The sequence below is a fragment of the Amblyraja radiata genome, chromosome 1 (assembly GCF_010909765.2).
Source record: "Amblyraja radiata isolate CabotCenter1 chromosome 1, sAmbRad1.1.pri, whole genome shotgun sequence".
Taxonomy (NCBI): Eukaryota; Metazoa; Chordata; class Chondrichthyes; order Rajiformes; family Rajidae; genus Amblyraja; species Amblyraja radiata.
Window position 1 is genome coordinate 14,959,671 of NC_045956.1, and position 17,281 is coordinate 14,976,951.

General features: G+C 41.9%; 1 protein-coding gene and 1 long non-coding RNA gene across 2 annotated transcripts in view; one reads left to right on the forward strand and one right to left on the reverse strand.

Annotated features, from left to right (window-relative positions):
* Positions 1 to 17,281, forward strand: part of anapc10 (anaphase promoting complex subunit 10) — a 30,453-nt gene that overhangs the window by 10,377 nt on the left and 2,795 nt on the right. Inside the window, exons 3-4 of the mRNA XM_033018150.1 lie at positions 2,306 to 2,396; positions 7,048 to 7,168. Of these exons, the coding sequence (XP_032874041.1) occupies positions 2,306 to 2,396; positions 7,048 to 7,168 (212 nt within the window). The remainder of the gene's footprint in view (positions 1 to 2,305; positions 2,397 to 7,047; positions 7,169 to 17,281) is intronic.
* LOC116971197 overlaps positions 1 to 17,281 on the reverse strand; it is a 68,978-nt gene that overhangs the window by 9,170 nt on the left and 42,527 nt on the right. The window lies entirely within an intron of this gene.

Below are 17,281 nucleotides of genomic sequence, written 5' to 3' on the forward strand. Positions count from 1 at the left end.
AACTAACCCTTCCTCATTACTCAATACCCAGTCTAAAATAGCCTGCTCTCTCGTTGGTTCCTCTACATGTTGATTTAGATAACTATCCCGCATACATTCCAAGAAATCCTCTTCCTCAGCACCCCTGCCAATTTGATTCACCCAATCTATATGTAGATTGAAGTCACCCATTATAACGGTTTTGCCTTTGTCGCATGCATTTCTAATTTCCTGTTTGATACCATCTCCAACTTCACTACTACTGTTAGGTGGCCTGTACACAACACCCACCAGCGTTTTCTGCCCCTTAGTGTTTCGCAGCTCTACCCATACCGATTCCACATCCTCCAAACTAATGTCCTTCCTTTCCATTGCGTTAATCTCCTCTAATCAGCAACGCTACCCCACCTCCTTTTCCTTTCTCTCTATCCCTCCTGAATATTGAATATCCCTGGATGTTCAGCTCCCAGCCTTGGTCACCCTGGAGCCATGTCTCTGATCCCAACTATATCATAGTCATTAATAGCTATCTGGACATTCAACTCATCCACCTTATTACGAATGCTCCTTGCATTGAGACACAAAGCCTTCAGGCTTGTTTTTACAACACTCTTACCCCTTATACAATTATGTTGAAAAGTGGCCCTTTTTGATTTTTGCCCTGGTTTTGTCTGCCTGCCACATTTACTTTTCACCTTGCTACCTATTGCTTCTACCCTCATTTTACACCCCTCTGTCTCTACGCTCACACATTTAAGAAACCCTTTCCCTTTAACTCCATCCTCCACTATCCCATTCGACACCCCACCCCCCTTATTCAGTTTAAAACCACCCGTGTAGCAGTGGCAAACCAGATGTGGCTGGTGTGAAGTTGAGGTCCATACGTGTATTTTGCAACTTAGCTCAGAACTGTCAGACTGGGAGGTCAGGTCTGAATTTCAGTACATTCCATACTTCCACTAGGCAACATGCAAGTGTAGAGGTCATTAATCGGCTGAACTATGAGGTGCTCCTTACTGATAGTTCTTTTGTCACCTGCTGTCCCAGGGTAAATACACCTGTTGTGCATTAGCCTGTTTCGTGTCTTTGGGCTTGGAATAAAATCATGCCAAGAATGTCTTTTCACTTTCCTTCTCTTTACTTAATGGAAGCAGATCTCAATTTGAAACGGTGTTGGATGCTATAACAGTGATGCTTCATAATGTGTATAGGGGAAGAGAGGAGGAGAAGCCAAAAGACAACATCAATGTTATAATATCCAGTTCTTCAAGCTTCAGTAAATCTTTCTTCCAATTATTTAGAACTCTTTACTTTCTAAAATATTACAGATTACGTGCTGGAAAGCGAATATAATGTGTATTACAACTATCAAGAAAATTAATATTTTACATTAAATTTATTAACTTGTTATTACAACAAGCACAGCTGTTGCTGTCCAAATGAATTGCCGAATTTAAGATGGTTTAACAACTTTGAAATTTACATTTGTGCAAGTAGTTAATGCCTTTGACTGATTAAAAAGCTGCCCATCAAATCTATATGTTGTGGTGGTTACCATAATGTGTTTTTGACTTAATTGTAGTGTGAAATTCTAAGTAAATGGTTTATTATAGACATGACTCTAGTAGTAGCTTGTAATGCAGAAAACTTCATCTTAAGGTATGTATGTATATCAGCGCGGTGGCGAGCGGTAGAGTTGCTGCCTTACAGTGACCGAGACCTGGGTTTGATCCCTACAGCACTACAGGTGCTGACTGTATGGAGTTTGTATGCTCTGCCCGTGACCTGCATGGGTTTTCTCCGGGGGATCTGGTTTCCTCCCACACTCCAAAGTTGTGCAGGTTTGTAGGTTAATCGGCTTGGCGTTCCATCAGCAGCCTGCGTGAGTGGAGCAGACCAACAAACAGCGCAGCACGTCATTTTCGACTGCGCTGTCCTCCGCCCCCCTGGTGGAAGGGTACACCTCACGGCCCTCGACAACAGCACATTGAACTGGCTACAGCGTCTGGAGGGCGTTACATAATTTCTGCTCTCAAACGCAAGAAGAAGAAGAAGGCTTGGGAAAATTGTAAATTGTCCCTCGTGTGTTTATGTAGGATAGTGCCAGTGTGCGGGGATTGTTGGTCGGCACTGACTCGGTGGGCCGAAGGGCCTGTTTCTGAGCTTCGTCTTTAAACTAAACTAAGATTAAGAAATTAAATTCAGATATTGTTGTTAAACCTAAAGTGTGAAGTTTGATATTGTATTGGAGTAGTTATCAATTTAACATGTTGGAATATTTGATGCAGCAATCAGCAAAATTAAAATATTTTGATTGCTTTATTAGGATTTGGTGTGGATCAATTACGTGATGATAACTTGGAAACTTACTGGCAGTCAGATGGATCTCAGCCTCATCTCGTAAACATTCAGTTCAGGTACGAGTACTCGGGGAAATATTGGGTATGCTGTTAAAAGCATGAAAATGCATTTAAATGTGATGAATTTAGTGTAAGTTGATTTTGTTTTTTGTTGTCTCTTGAGCATCATGTTGTCGGGCAATACCATGTTACAGTTGTTCTATTAGAACACAGGGCAATACCATTTTACAGTTCTATTAGAACACAAGAAAATAAAGGCAAGTTTTATTTTATACACCTGCTGTAACCACATTTTGTGATCTTTAAAGAGATGTTCCTGATACAAGTTGGGTACGCTTCCAGAAGAGGAAAGGCAAGGGAGGCAAAACCTGAGATATGTAGATGGCACTCTGCTCCATGACTGTACATAGTGGTGGAATCTGTTCATTCTGGAATTTCCCATTGTTGTGCTGATGAATTTACCTCTTATCAAACCCTACATCAGACCTTTTTTTTTGATTAAGGTCCCTTTTCACTTGTGTGGGCATTCTCATATGAGTTTAGGAACAAGAAAATCAATTATTTTCCATCACTTCTTAGGATTTAAATATCACGTCTTACAAATAATTTGCAGCTTTTTTAACCAGAGGTATTTAAAACTGAACAATGGTTCCCCAGTGACTGGAGGCGCACTCTGCCCACAACCTAATCTTTTGTCAAAGACGTTGCAAGGACAGGGCCTTAACATGCCCCTTTTAGCCTCTGCCCAATTCTCTTGGGTTTTGCGTCTGCCCTTGACCTCCACATTCAGCCCAGGTAAGTGTGGACAAGCAGCGCGAACTAGAGGTTGCCATCTGGCTAGATGCTGAATTCACCATGATTTAGCTTTAAAATCTAACCCTAACATTACAGAATCAAAGCAAATTTTGTAAAATCACTAATTCACGGTTTTCTGAATCATTTGATGCAGTCTACTTGGTTCCATAAATTTGTCAGGTTTAAGTTCCCTTAATTTCTCCAGTAGCGATGTTAATTGCTTTGGAGTTCCACATTTGCACTAGATCTTTGTTTCTCCTTCATTTGTACAACATTGCAGCTTCTACAGTAAAGGTGAATATAGAATATGTTTTCATTTCATAAACCTAATTGCTCTTTGGAAGATTGTGTTAAGTCACCTTCTTGAACCATCCTGGTGAAAGTAATCCCACAGTCCCAACTAGTTCAAATCAAAAAAAACATTTCAAAAGCTGGAGACAAAATAACTCCTCGTATGCCCAGGTCATAGGTCACTCGCTATAAACATTCTCGGCAGCTGTGGTGCTGCATTGTGTGCAGGCCTGTGTTTCGTTCGGGGTCCCTGGTCTCCCGCGCTGTGGGCGCAGTTGAGTTGCTGCTGGGCCATCCCCGTCCCTGTCCGGGGTGGCTCAAGGCTTGCAGCTGGCGCAGGACCAGTTCAGCTCTGCTTGTCTAGCCGGGTTGGCCAGCAGCCGGGGCGCAGGCTTGGAGCGGTGGTGACTACGGACTTGCAGCCAGCACGGGGGGGAGCTGTGTTGGTCGGCAGACAGCGCCGGAGGGGGTTGGCCAGCGGCCACTGGGTGGTGCGGCTGGCGGTCCCCTGGCCTGACGGGGAGTGTGTTCCTCTGGATTTGGAGCGAGGTTGGGCTGGAGTTGACGCTTCTCCACGCTGGCTGCGGGCCGCTGTACTGTCGGTCCGGGGCTGTCGGTTGGCCCGGCGAGGCAGGCGGAGTTGAGATGGGGTTGGCACTTCACCGCGCTGGCTGTGAGCCTGGGGGCCGCTGCTCCGGTCCGGACGTCTTCGGCCACGCTGCCGAACCGTCGCTGGACCCCCCCCTCTCCCGAGTGTCCCATCCCTGGGTGGGGGTGGGAGACGGGGACGGTCCAGTGGCGGTTCGGCACCGGGAACCCAGGTTCAATCCTGGCTGTGGATGAGGCGCGGGTCTGTGTGCGTGCAGCTGCCGAGAATGTCTCTAGTCCAGTCTCTTTCCCCCCCCCCCCTTCCCCCTCTCGCTGTTACACCCCGCTCTCCCGCTACCTGGCATCCACATTCTTCAGATTAAATATGTTTTGTCTCATAATATTGATGGGGGTGCTGAGAGTTACTGCCCTGCCAGCAGCGTGTTCGTTATTTCGATTTTTGGGGGGTTTTGTGGTGTGTCTAAATGTTAGTTTAGGTGTGTCTTGTGTAGGGGGTGGTGGAACCGTGTTTGGTCGCCTCCACGATGGTGAGGCGACTTTTTCCATGTCACCTCCCTCGTGGCCAAACGGCTTGGATTGGGGCAGCCGTTCCCGGAATCGGGCCCAGAGCTTCAGCAGCAGGCGCAGCATGGACTTTTCCATTGCGGAGCGGGCGAACCCTTGTCGAGGGTCGCCAGAGAGGAGTGCTTCGATTGCTGGCCTGGTGACTTTGGCATCATGGGGCTGTGGTCTGCGGAGCTTCCAGCCGCAGGCGTGGTGTGGACTTGCCATTTGGAATCTGGGATCCCTTGCCGAGTGCTCCGACCGCCGGCCTGCGGCTTATAACGTCCTGAAGCCGCGGTCTCCAGTGGGAAAGTGCCGGTCGGGCACTCCAAACAGCGGAGTGTGTTTGACTGTCCCGACGTCAGAGGTTTGATCATCCCGACGAGAGGGCCTGTACATCGGGCCTACTGTAGCGACGACTACAGAGGGTTTATGGCGACCACGGATGAACACAGGAGTAGGACTGGCTGAACTTAGTTAACTCAGTGAAGAATGCTGTGGTGGATGTTTGTGTTAAATTCTATTGTGTTTTGTGTGTTCTTTTTAAGTGTATCGCTGCTGGCAAATTTATTTCACTGCACCTTCGGATGCATGTGACGAATAAAATTGACTTTGATAAATCATGAATAAATACAAGAATTTATACAGTCAGCACTTTGTTCGCTTTTTCTTCATAGCGAGTGACTGACAAATCCCACGATTCCTTGCATTTTTCGGAATACCGAACTCGTTTATTTTGGATTGATATCTCCCAAATGTAAATCCAGCAACAATGAGGAAATTGCAATAGGTTTCCAAGTTAGAAGATGTTTGGTATTTGGAGATGGGCCTAAAATGTGTGTTATTCTTATGCGCCTTTGACTGCTGCCCTTTATGAAGAGGGTGCTGTCTGAGTAGCCCTGGTCCATATCTATGATATAGCGACAATGTCTTGCGGTGGAGGGAGTAAATGCTGAGTGAAAGTTGGGGGCCACTTCTCTGAGCTTCAAGTGTTGTCATTCATCCATAAAATGAACCACCGGCCAATTAATGTGGAGGCATTTGTTTGAACTTGAGCAGATAGGATGTGTCTATACGCCAGAATTCATTATGCTACTACCATCGGCAATTGTATCATCAATGAAGATAAGATAGCCAGTACCTTCAGCAGACATACATGCCCAGGCCATAACACCCCCATCACCGTGTTTCACAGATGAGGTGGTATGCTTTGAATCTTGGGCAGTTTCTTCTCTCCTCCACATTTTGCTATTGCCATCACTCTGATATAAGTTAATCTTCATCTCATCTGTCCACAAGACCGTTTTCCAGAACTGTGGTTGCTCTTTTAAGTACTTCTTGGCAAACTGTAACCTGGCATCCTATTTTTGTGGCTAACCAGTGGTTTGCATTTTGCAGTGCAGCCTCTGTATTTCTGTTCATGAAGTCTTCTGCAGACAGTGGTCATGGACAAATCCACACACGATTCCTGAATAGTGTTTCTGATCTGTGAGACAGGTGTTTAGGGATTTATCTTTATTATAGAGAGAATTCTGCTGTCATCAGCTGCGGAGGTTTTCCATGGCCTGCCAGTCCCTTTCCGATTAGTAAGTTCACCAGTGCTCTCTTTCGTAATGATGTTCCAAACAGTTGATTTTGGTAAGCCTAAGGTTTGCCTGATGTCTCTAACAGTTTTATTCTTGTTTCTCGGTCTTAAAATGGCTTTTTTGACTTTCGTTGGCACAACCTTGGGTCCTCATATTGATAAACAGCAATAAAAGTTTCCAAAGGTGATGGAAAGACTCGGGGGTGCTGAGAGCTCATTTATACCTGCTTGAAGGAGGCAATTAAACATACCTGAGCAGTTACAAACACCTGTGAATCCATGTGTCCCACACATTATGATGCCCTGAAATGGGGGAACAGCTGTAATTTCTACATGTGGAAACCAAAATGTATAAAAATTGCCTTTAATAAAATCTGACAGTGTGCACTTTAACCACATGTGATTTTTTTCTATTACAAATCTCAAATTGTGGAGTACAGAGGCAAATAAATAAATGAAGGGTCTTTGTCCCAAACATTATGGAGGGCACTGTAGCTCCAGTTTCTCCTTCCAACGACACTAACCTGCCTTACCTCTAAAAATGTATTTTTGTTAGTGCCACGAGTCGCTAAGTTGCGTCCACGAGTTCCGACGTTCCCGCTACGTTAATTGTATGTGATTACCACAAGTTTAATTAGTTTTAAACTCGGGGTCACTCGTGGTTTGACTCGCACCGTGAGACGGGTATAACCTGTGTTCTTAAAGAGAGAGTGGCATCTGATTTCTGTAGCGACACGCTGTGCGCTATAACCAAAATCTGTCGTCATATGTTCCGTAATAAGGAGGGTAGACTGTAATCTGTTTACGCTCAGTTAATCAGGACTTTTGATGTTTTTGCCATGTTTCTGATGCCTTGGTTGCTAAGAATAACTTTTGTTCTTCTAGACGAAAGACAACTGTGAAAACCTTGTGTATTTATGCTGACTATAAATCTGATGAAAGCTATACTCCAAGCAAGGTCTCTGTTAGAGTTGGAAACAACTTTCATGATCTTAAAGAAATGCGGGTAAGTCCACTACATCTCTTTTGTTGTTGACTGATATTAAAGTCTTTCTCACCTTTTGAGATTCACCAAGCAATGGTTTAAAAAAAAAAAAAAAATTCTCCACTTTGCTCATGGTTGTGCACTTGAAACTCAGGACCCAATTACAAAGCTTGTATTTATTATCTCGCTTATTCTGATTTAGAACGTTCCCACTAATGTGACAATAGTATGTAAAAGATTGTTTTAAACCTCCGGGTCTACAAATTTTCAGTATAACAACCCAGCGAGTGTGAAAAGGGCACAAATAAAATGCATTTTGATTTCTCATGCAGACGTGCGGGATCTCTCACTTCCCCCACATTAAACTCCATATGCTAGATTTTCACACCTATCATTTTAGGTTTTGAAGAAATTCATTGTTAACTGTATTCCTGTTCCCTGAATATTTGAACAAATCAATATAAAGCTGCTTCTCAGGGCTCTCGCTTAACTTTTTTTCCCTGTTGCCAGCCGGGCAACCTTGGCAGCTTTTTAGGTTGCCAAATGACAGTTTAGGTGGTCATTTAAGATGGCTTGCATGACGCGTGCGATAATGTGCTCTGACGAAGTGCATAGTTACCAGTCGGAATTATACTCAATGAAGCATTCACATATTATTTCTGCTTCAAATAAAGTCACAAACTAAACATTCACCAATCAAGACATGATATATCCCACAATGACATGCAGCAAAATTATAAAACAGTATCTCAACTCTTTTTACACATTGCAATTAATGCAATTTCTATTAGTTCTTTCCACTTCCAAACAAAAATTTGGTTGGATTATTCAGTGTATGATCAACCTGTGTCAATAAATCCTGGACCATGGTAACATATATGCGTACGTATAGTTGTGAATGTTGCTCATTAAATAACTACAGTACTGATACTCCATATTAAGAGCATTGATTTGCCGTTAAAATGAATTCTGTAATAACGTGTAGCAGTGTCAATCGAACACTGCGGTTTTAATGTTTCACGTGTTCACAATTTAATTAATCCATCTTTATGGATTAAAACAAATAATAACATTGTGAATTAAAACACAATTGATTGTATTTAGCAAACATAGTCAATGTTCGCTCTGAAGACATTTCCAGGACAATAGGGTCAGGGAGGGGGGTGTGTGTGAATCAGTGCGGGGTGAATAGATGGCCGGGGGGGGGGGGGGGGGGGTTAGAAGGCAGTCGGTGTAGAATGGATGGATTGAGGCAGGTGAATTAGCACCTGTTGGTTGGAGTAGGTAACATTGTGAGGGGAGAGCATGGGGGATGTCATTGGTGTTGAATGGGGGTGGGGGGGGGGTTCAGTACGGGATGGATGGGGGTAGACAAAAGTGCTGGAGAAACTCAGCGGGTGAGGAAGCATCTGTGAAGCGAAGGAAATAGGCAATGTTTCGGGTCGAGACCCTTCTTCAGACTGTTCCCCCCATTCTTCTTGAATGGGAGGATCAGTACAGGATGGATGGAGGAGAAGTGCAGGATGGATGGGAAAGGGGTAAGTACAGGGTGAATTGGGAGACCAGTGTAGGATGGATGGGGGGGGGAGGGGGCTGGCGGTGGCAGGAGAATTAATGTGAGGTGAATAGGGTGATCAGCGCAGGATGAATAGTTTGGGGGGGGGGTGGAAGATGGGGAGGGGAGCACAGGGGATGTCAGTGAGGACTGAATAGAGGCGGGAATGGGGATCAGTGCGAGATGTAGAGGAGGGGTCCCAGGATTGGGGGGGTGGAGGGGGCGTACGAGAGAGAGAGAGGGGGGGGGCGAGGTGGGGAGGAAGGAAAGTCAGCGCTCGTCGGACAACATCGCCCCGCTGCCTTGGCCGTTGGGAACTCCTCGCCACTGCCTCCCTCCTCCGCCAGCCAACAGCAAGTTGCGGGGCCGAGCGGTGCAGCTCAAAGATCCTATGGCTATAGGATCTATGGTACAGCTGCTTCAGAAGGGTCGAAGCGAATGACGGGTCCCGAACAGCGGCAGCAGCGGCCGCGACAGCGGCTCCATCTCCTCCTCCTCCCTGATAGCGGCCGCTGTTTGCAAACCCGCTAACCGCTTTCAAACCAAACCCTCCCGCACGCCGAGCCCTCCTCCTCCCTCCCTTCTCCCGGCCTCGGCGTGCGGGAGGGTTTTTTTTAAAGCGCCGTTAGCGGGTTTGCAAGCAGCAGCCCTTATCAGAGCGGGCGGGATGAGGAGGGGATGGAGCCGCTGCTGACGCTATTCGGGGCCCGTCATTCGCTCCGGCCTTTCGTCACCACGCACCTAGTATCTTTCCCACGCAATACAGCCGTCACCGCCGACACAAAACGTCGCGTTCCTTTTCTCCAGAGATGCTGCCAGACTCACGGAGTTACTCCAGTTTTTTGTGTCTACGGTACAAACCAGTATCTGGTTGCCAAGCCGGGCAAAATGTCTCGGTGTTTAGGTTGCCTGGCGACGCTTTGAGTGGTCAGTGGCACCCGGGCAACTGCTAATTTCGAGCCCTGCTTCTAATGGTGCAAAACCTGTCCTTGAATATTATAATATTTTGTTAGTTAAGGATGATGCAAAGACTGTTGAAAAAACTAATGATGCAGAAAAATGAAAGTTGATTTGGTGATCTTTTGGCAATGTCAGGATATTAGTCAAAAGCTGCACCCAGGCTCAGCTGAAGTATCAAGAAAGCATTCATAGCAAAAGGATTTGAGTATAAGAGCAGGGAGGTTCTACTGCAGTTGTACAGGGTCTTGGTGAGACCACACCTGGAGTATTGCGTACAGTTTTGGTCTGCTAATCTGAGGAAAGACATTCTTGCCATAGAGGGAGTACAGAGAAGGTTCACCAGACTGATTCCTGGGATGGCAGGACTTTCATATGAAGAAAGACTGGATAGACTTGCTTGTACACACTGGAATTCAGAAGATTGAGGGGGGATCTTATAGAAACTTACAAAATTCTTAAGGGGTTGGACAGGCTAGATGCAGGAAGATTGTTCCTGATGTTGGGGAAGTCCAGAACAAGGGGTCACAGTTTAAGGATAAGAGGGAAGTCTTTTAGGACCGAGATGAGAAAATCATTTTTTACACAGAGAGTGGTGAATCTGTGGAATTCTCTGTCACAGAAGGTAGTTGAGACCAGTTCATTGGCTATATTTAAGAGGGAGTTAGATGTGGCCCTTGTGGCTAAAGGGATCAGGGGGTATGGAGAGAAGGCAGGGATGGGATACTGAGTTGGATGATCAGCCATGATCATATTGAATGGCGGTGCAGGCTCGAAGGGCCAAATGGCCTACTCCTGCACCTATTTTCTATGTTTCTAACATGTTAGATCAACCCAAGACGATGGTCAAGGAGTAGAATTGGTAATGGTAAAGATACAATTTTTTGTTGGTTTCAATCCTGATCAACTACCAGCAACTATTGGCATGTGATGGGGGAGGCCTCAAGTGAGCTGGCAGTAAAGTTGAGGAAAATATGGATGGTGTGTCCACATCCGAGGTTAGCCTGAGCTTGGCGGGAGGTTGGAAATGGAGAGTAAGGTGCCAAGTGGAATTCCGGAGCTAACTTCAGAGTGAGAGAAGGCGCAGAAGCTATGCTGGTACGTAAAATAATTGCCTATTACAGTGCAGTAGTGGCATTGCTTTTGCTTTGTGCATAAATTCATTGAAAGTTAATAATTTAACAAATTGATAGTGTGTTGGAATTGATTTGATGCTTTGTATTTAGAGTTTATCCACCAGGTGTCACTATGCTACAGAAATTCTTTTGCATAAATTTCACAAATAAAATCTGAATGCATTCTAGTCTGAGGGTTGCAGCACAGTGACATTGAGTGTGAAATGTCATTTGTGCATTAACATTTTTTTGCTGTTTATCCATTTCTATGAAGTTAAAGATAAGAAACAACACTTGGCAGAACAAATTATGGATTGTTACCACAGTTCAGTAATGGAAATTCTCCTTTTTGTAATTCACAAATCACTACAAAAGACTTGAGATACAGAATAAAATTTGTATTTATGGAATTTGTGAAAAATTAATTACACAATGCTTATTATTATCACATGTACAGAGGTACAGGGAAAAGCTTTTGTTGCATGCTATCCAGTCGGTGAAAAGACTACATGATTACAATCAAGCCGTCCACAGTGTACAGATACAGGATACAGGAAATAATGTTTAGTGCAAGATCTGATTAAGGATAAATCGAGTGTCTCCAATGATGTAAATGGTAGGTCACTACTGCACTTTAGTTGGTGATGGGATCATTCAGTTGCCTGATAACAGCTGTCAAGATATTACATAGAAACATAGAAAATAGGTGCAGGAGGAGGCCATTCGGCCCTTCGAGCCATTCATTGTGATCATGGCTGATCGTCCCCTATCAATAACCCGTGCCTGCCTTCTCCCCATATCCCTTGATATTGTCCCTGAATCTGGAGATATGCGTTTTCACACATCTATCCCTCTTGCCTGATGGGAGAGGGGAGAAGAGGGAGTGACCGGAGTGAAACTCATCCTTGATTATGCCGGTGGCCTTGTCGAGGCAGAGTCAAGTGTAGACGGAGTCAATAGAAGGGAGATTGGTTTACCTAATGGTCTGAGCAACGTCCACAACTCTCTGCAATTTCTTCTGTGTCCCACTTCGCTTTCCTGAAGTCGATCACTGAATAGAAGTTGATCAATGAAAAGTGAATTGAACTGATTTACCAAGGACAACGAGTGCAGGCTGCAAGTTCACGACAGCAGGCCACTCGAGGACTGTGCTTTAGAGGCTGTCAAGGCAATTTCTTCCATTCATATTTGGACAGGCATATTTTATCAAATGATGCGACACCCATTTCTAATTAATTGAAACAGCTGTTTCTCTTGTGTCTACAATACAATCAAAATTGCCTTACCCCTAGACTACCTAGCTGTGGGGACTTTACTGTTGAAAGAAAAAATTCCCACAGTAACGCATCTACTGTTATAACATGGAATATGGCGGGAAAGAGTGGAAAATCATAACATGGACTAGGAGCACAACCCCTCCATGACAGCGCCATTCACTAACCAGTGAAGTAAAGGTCAGAGACACACATCGCTAACTAATCATGCTTGTGATGAGGATAAAGTTATAAATGTTAATCAGTCGTTGATAATTTTAGAATATCACATGATACGTGTGTAAAATCAGCTAGCTGACTGCTCTTGTGAAAGTTATTTTAAAATGTTTAAAATCATACAAAATATTAAAATAAATTACTTCTGATTCCCACGGGAGTAACAATGCAATTAGAAAATCAACTAGATAATTATATAGGCTTTGGCGTTGTCACTGACAATTCCCTCAGTACGATGGGAAAAAGATAGGTAAAGATTACTTAGCCTCACCACAATGTAACAGAAAAAGCTAAAGGGAATGGAAAATACGATGTTCCGGTGTTACGATGTTCACAGTCTTCATCTCTATCCCCCATCTCATTAAGTGGCGCTTTCAGCTGAGTCTGTGCAGCAGCCTTATAAATGAAAATATCTTTCATTAAACCTTTTGAATCTGTCGTTGAATGAGAAAGGTGACATTGTACTTTAACACTAAGATTTAAGAGCTAATTTTTCGGGCACACTTGTACAAGCGTTGGGACATCAGGTAAGCTAATTGTGCCATTCTCTTCTGACAAGATCTAGTGTCGGAGAGAGGGAAGAAATTGAACTGCAACTGCAGGTGCGGAATTTATTCTGGAGTAGATATTTCCCAGGTTGAAAGTCGTTGTGTTTTATTGCTTTTGTGATACTTTTTATTGTGTGAATATTAAACGTCATGACCACTGATGTGAGCATTGATATAATACATGTCTACAACCATATGCACTATATATCCAATGTTAGCATTCGCCTTTCAAGTAGTCTCATTGTGCACAAGGCACTATTGGCCTTCAAGTAAATTATTTCATCACCAATCTAAAAAGTTTTTAATTACATTTTGTGTGTGCAAAAGTGTAAACATTTAAAAAAGGAAATTGAGCTAAAAGTAACACTTGGATAGTTTGTATATACAGGTACCTGTTATAAAATTTGTGATCTATGTGCAGTTCTGAGACTCAGCAGCCTGTAAGCTAGACAATTGTTTTTGCTTTTTGAATTTGGTCTCAGAAACTCACATGATATACTTAAAATGTCTTAAAATGGAGAAATGGGTGAAGTTAATTTCAGTGATTCAGTAAATAATGGTGTTCATTTGACCCAGAGTGCAAGTAGCAAATTAATTGGTATGTCAATTTGAAATGTGAAAGGATTGATTCTTTCCTTTGCAGTTAAATCTGAAACAATGAAGCTTTAACCACGAATGCTGTTAACTTTTTAAATTTTGATTCGAACATTTTTCACTATTCCCCAGAGATTGGACGAAATTACTTTTCCTGTTTTGATTTATTGGTAAATTTCTCATATGATTAAAGTTTTGTTTTTAGTTGATGTCAAATTAAAAGTTACACCTAGCTATTTGGAATGAATGTTGCTAATTCATTCATTGTAATTAATGAGAATCTAGATCCTTGTTAGAATTACAATCAATGATGGAGCAATGGAAAAAAATGTTCAAATTTACTTTAGTTATCATTTAAATTTAAATGTATGTATTTTGGATGATTTTACAGTGGTATTGAGTGGATTATGTGTTATGGTTATTATAGCGACCAATCATAGTCAAACAAGGTAAGGTAGAGATTGATATCGTTTTTCTAATGAGTATTAAAATTGTACATAAAATGAAAAATAATTCATTACAAATCAATCTTTTAGATTTGTGAATGTCAGTGATTCTGTATTCCATTGGTTTCCTTAAAATGCTTCCAGAATTTTCTGTTCAGTCATTCATTGTAGATAGAGTTATTGCTACCCATGCAATTATGTTCAAGGTAAGAGAGGAAACGGATATGGTAAGGAATGGTAAAGAGACTTTTGTGACTATTTTCTCATTCAAAGCCATGTGCTATAATACATGGTGAGTTACTTTGCTTTCCTTCCAAATGAATTGGTAGGTAATTTCACCAATAGAAACTCGTTTCTCATTCCCCTGACTCTCAATCTGAAGAAAGGTTTCGACCCGGAGCGTCACCCATTCCTTCTCTCCAGAGATGTTGCCTGTCCCACTGAGTTAGTCCAGCACTTTGTGTCTATCTTCGATATAAACTTGAGTAATCTGCATCAAGAGTTTGCTGTTACCTGAGCACTAAATAACAGTTTCCATAAACAACATGTATTAAAAATATGTCAACTGTAAAATGTCTCAGGATTTGTTTGTTCGATGATTCTTACATTTGTTATTGGTTCTGTTGCATTCAATTATGCCCTTTAAAGCCAATCGCAAATATTTAATATGATTGCATGGTTTGGTTATTTTGTGGAATTACACGCAAATATAAGTTTTCACATTTGTTTGTCTTAGTCTAATGATTCAAATAATCCTGTTAGTTTTGTATTCGGCTCTTAGAGAATTCTGTGTATGTAAAGCTATATAGATTGTCTAACATTATTAAGCAATTGCTCTTGGATCTTATCCACTTAAATAAAACATCACTTTTCACCTCCTTTTCCTGCATGTTGATTTTATCTTTAGTTACAGCTCCTGGGGGCTTACTTTCAAGCCTTTTCTTTGGCTAAGTTGCACTATACATATGTGCACCCGTGAGAGAAGAATCGACAAGCTGTATGACTCTGGGAGATGTGGACTTAATAATGCCACTGAAGCGCTTCCATATCATTAGTTTTCTCGTCATTGTCTCTAATTAGCTTTTCCCCACCCTCCCTCTTGTTGCCACAATATGTCTTCATAAATCCAACATGATTTAAAAGCTCTTTTTGTCCTTTGGAGTGAGTCATTAATATGACAATTAAGGTGGTTGCTTTGGCAGAAACACTGATACTCTATAGTTGATGTAGCAATCTTCGTATGAGTTATGAGAGTTATTCAAACTTCTGACATGAGAGCTTCTCAGTGAACCTGTATTATATTTTCACATGATTCATTCTTTTGAAGTATATTCTCTCCATTTCTCCTTTATAAAATACGTTCTTTTTTTTCCAATGTACTTTGCAGTCAAATTCACATTGTTTTGTCTGTACTGCTAATCCTTCAGTGAAATAAAAAGTGAATAAAGGGAAATATCTGCCTTTAATACTATGGCCATGATGTGTAGCATTTTTGAGTAATGAATACTGTATCCCCAATCTGTGGGAACTTTTGGGAAGGTTTTCTTTATCATGTAATGTGTTGCACAAGTGGTGATATAAAGAATATAGTATACTCAGCAGTTTTGTTTTTAAAGTGCTTTTAGTCACGAAAACAACAGCTGAATTCACAATTGATCCATCAACATAGTAGCTTCATTGTAGAGAACTTTTTCTTGCATCTTTAACTAAATGAAGTGTTGTAAATATGTGAATGGGTGTTAAAGGATTTAGTAGGTTTTTATCTTAATGCATGTGTTTAAAAGCTGTTTCTTCAGCAATGTGGGTGGCAGGTTATGCTAATTCATAATGGGTTGCTGTTGGCCCTGTAGTTTCAAAATAAGCGTTCAACCGCTTGGAAAATGTTACTATTGTCTCCATTGTGAGAGCTCAATCCGTTCTGAATTCCCAAGTGACCTTAGAAAATTATGTAGTCATATGTACCTAACGTTGCATGTTTGTTGTCTCTAATTTGCTTTCCAGCAAGTAAGAAATTTTAATCTTAAAAATAAATTGCAGATTTTACTTCTAACTCACTTTAATGCCAATGGAAATACATTAAACTGATAGCCAGAATTCAAGAATGTTTATGTTCAACTTAATACACAAAACTTGGCTGCTTTACATTGATATCAAAACTTGCTTGAAGACACGAAATGAATGATATGTAAATGTAATCAAGTGCGGCAAAGGTTTGCCAAGAAAATCTTTATGTAGTCAAACAGTGCATGGGCAATTCATTATGGTTGAAAGTCTATTTGGCCTTGTGCAGCCAAGTTAAACAATTACTTTTTAATTCAACACAATAAATTTTTTTGGTTAAAGGCGGTTTGGTTGTCAGCTTAGCTCCCCTCTAGCAATACTCTGACATTCAAGCAAAATATACACAGTGCACTTTTGTCTGTCTTTCCTAATGGGAAAATGCAATTTTATCCAACATTTTTGTTGGAGAAGTCTAGAATATTGAATAAGTAATTTTAACATGTTTAAGTTCATATAATGCTGCCATTATTATTTGTACAGGTGCATGATTTCTTCTCCATCATGACATTCTATTTTTCCTTTTCTCTCTGCTTCACCCACAACTGTTTTCCCTATTTCATTTTTCCCAAGATCTTTACTTGTTCAGAAGAAGATGTCAATGCAGGATTAAGCTGTCTTGTGCCAGCCATCTACACCTTTGTTCGAAGCCCCAGTTCCAAACTGTCAATGTGAATTAATCGTTGTTAATATTCTTGCCTCAAAGTCGAGTTGAGTTCTTAATCTAGGGCTAAGTTAAAATCTAGGCTGATGCCAGGAGAAATGCTGTATTGTGAAAAGTGTCTCTCTATTTGAATACTAGGTAATGTAAATACATATATGCAAGACCTAGTAGAAGCCTTTCGCTCTGGTATTTTATTTAATTCACATGTTTAATCGATAATGTTTTATTATTAATGTTTAATGCTTTTTGTCATTGCTAACTGTCACTCTATGTCATGTTGGCACTTGTGGGCGGAGTACTAAGGCAAACTCCTTGTGTGTGAATACTTGGCCAATAAACTTATTCATTCATTCAAAGAAGGACATGCAAGAGCACAGACAATAATGGTTCAGTGGTGCTTTATTGTCACATGTGGCAAGTGCACACACACAGTGAAATTCTTTTCGTACAATAAATCCAGCAGCATATCGCCATATCATTCCCGATTTGCAGTTGTACAGAAATAGTCTACCCGGCCTGCATGCAAGTGGCGCCATGTTTGGCATGGGATTGGCAATAAATGGAATTTGTGAATAAATTCACCTGTTTTCCAGTCCGGAAAATATGAGCCAGCCCTGATTTTCAGTCAGTAGGGTACATGTTCATCAAAAGTTGTACTTTACCTTGGAAGGCGCACGTGTAACTTTGAATGAAAACCAGAAAATGTT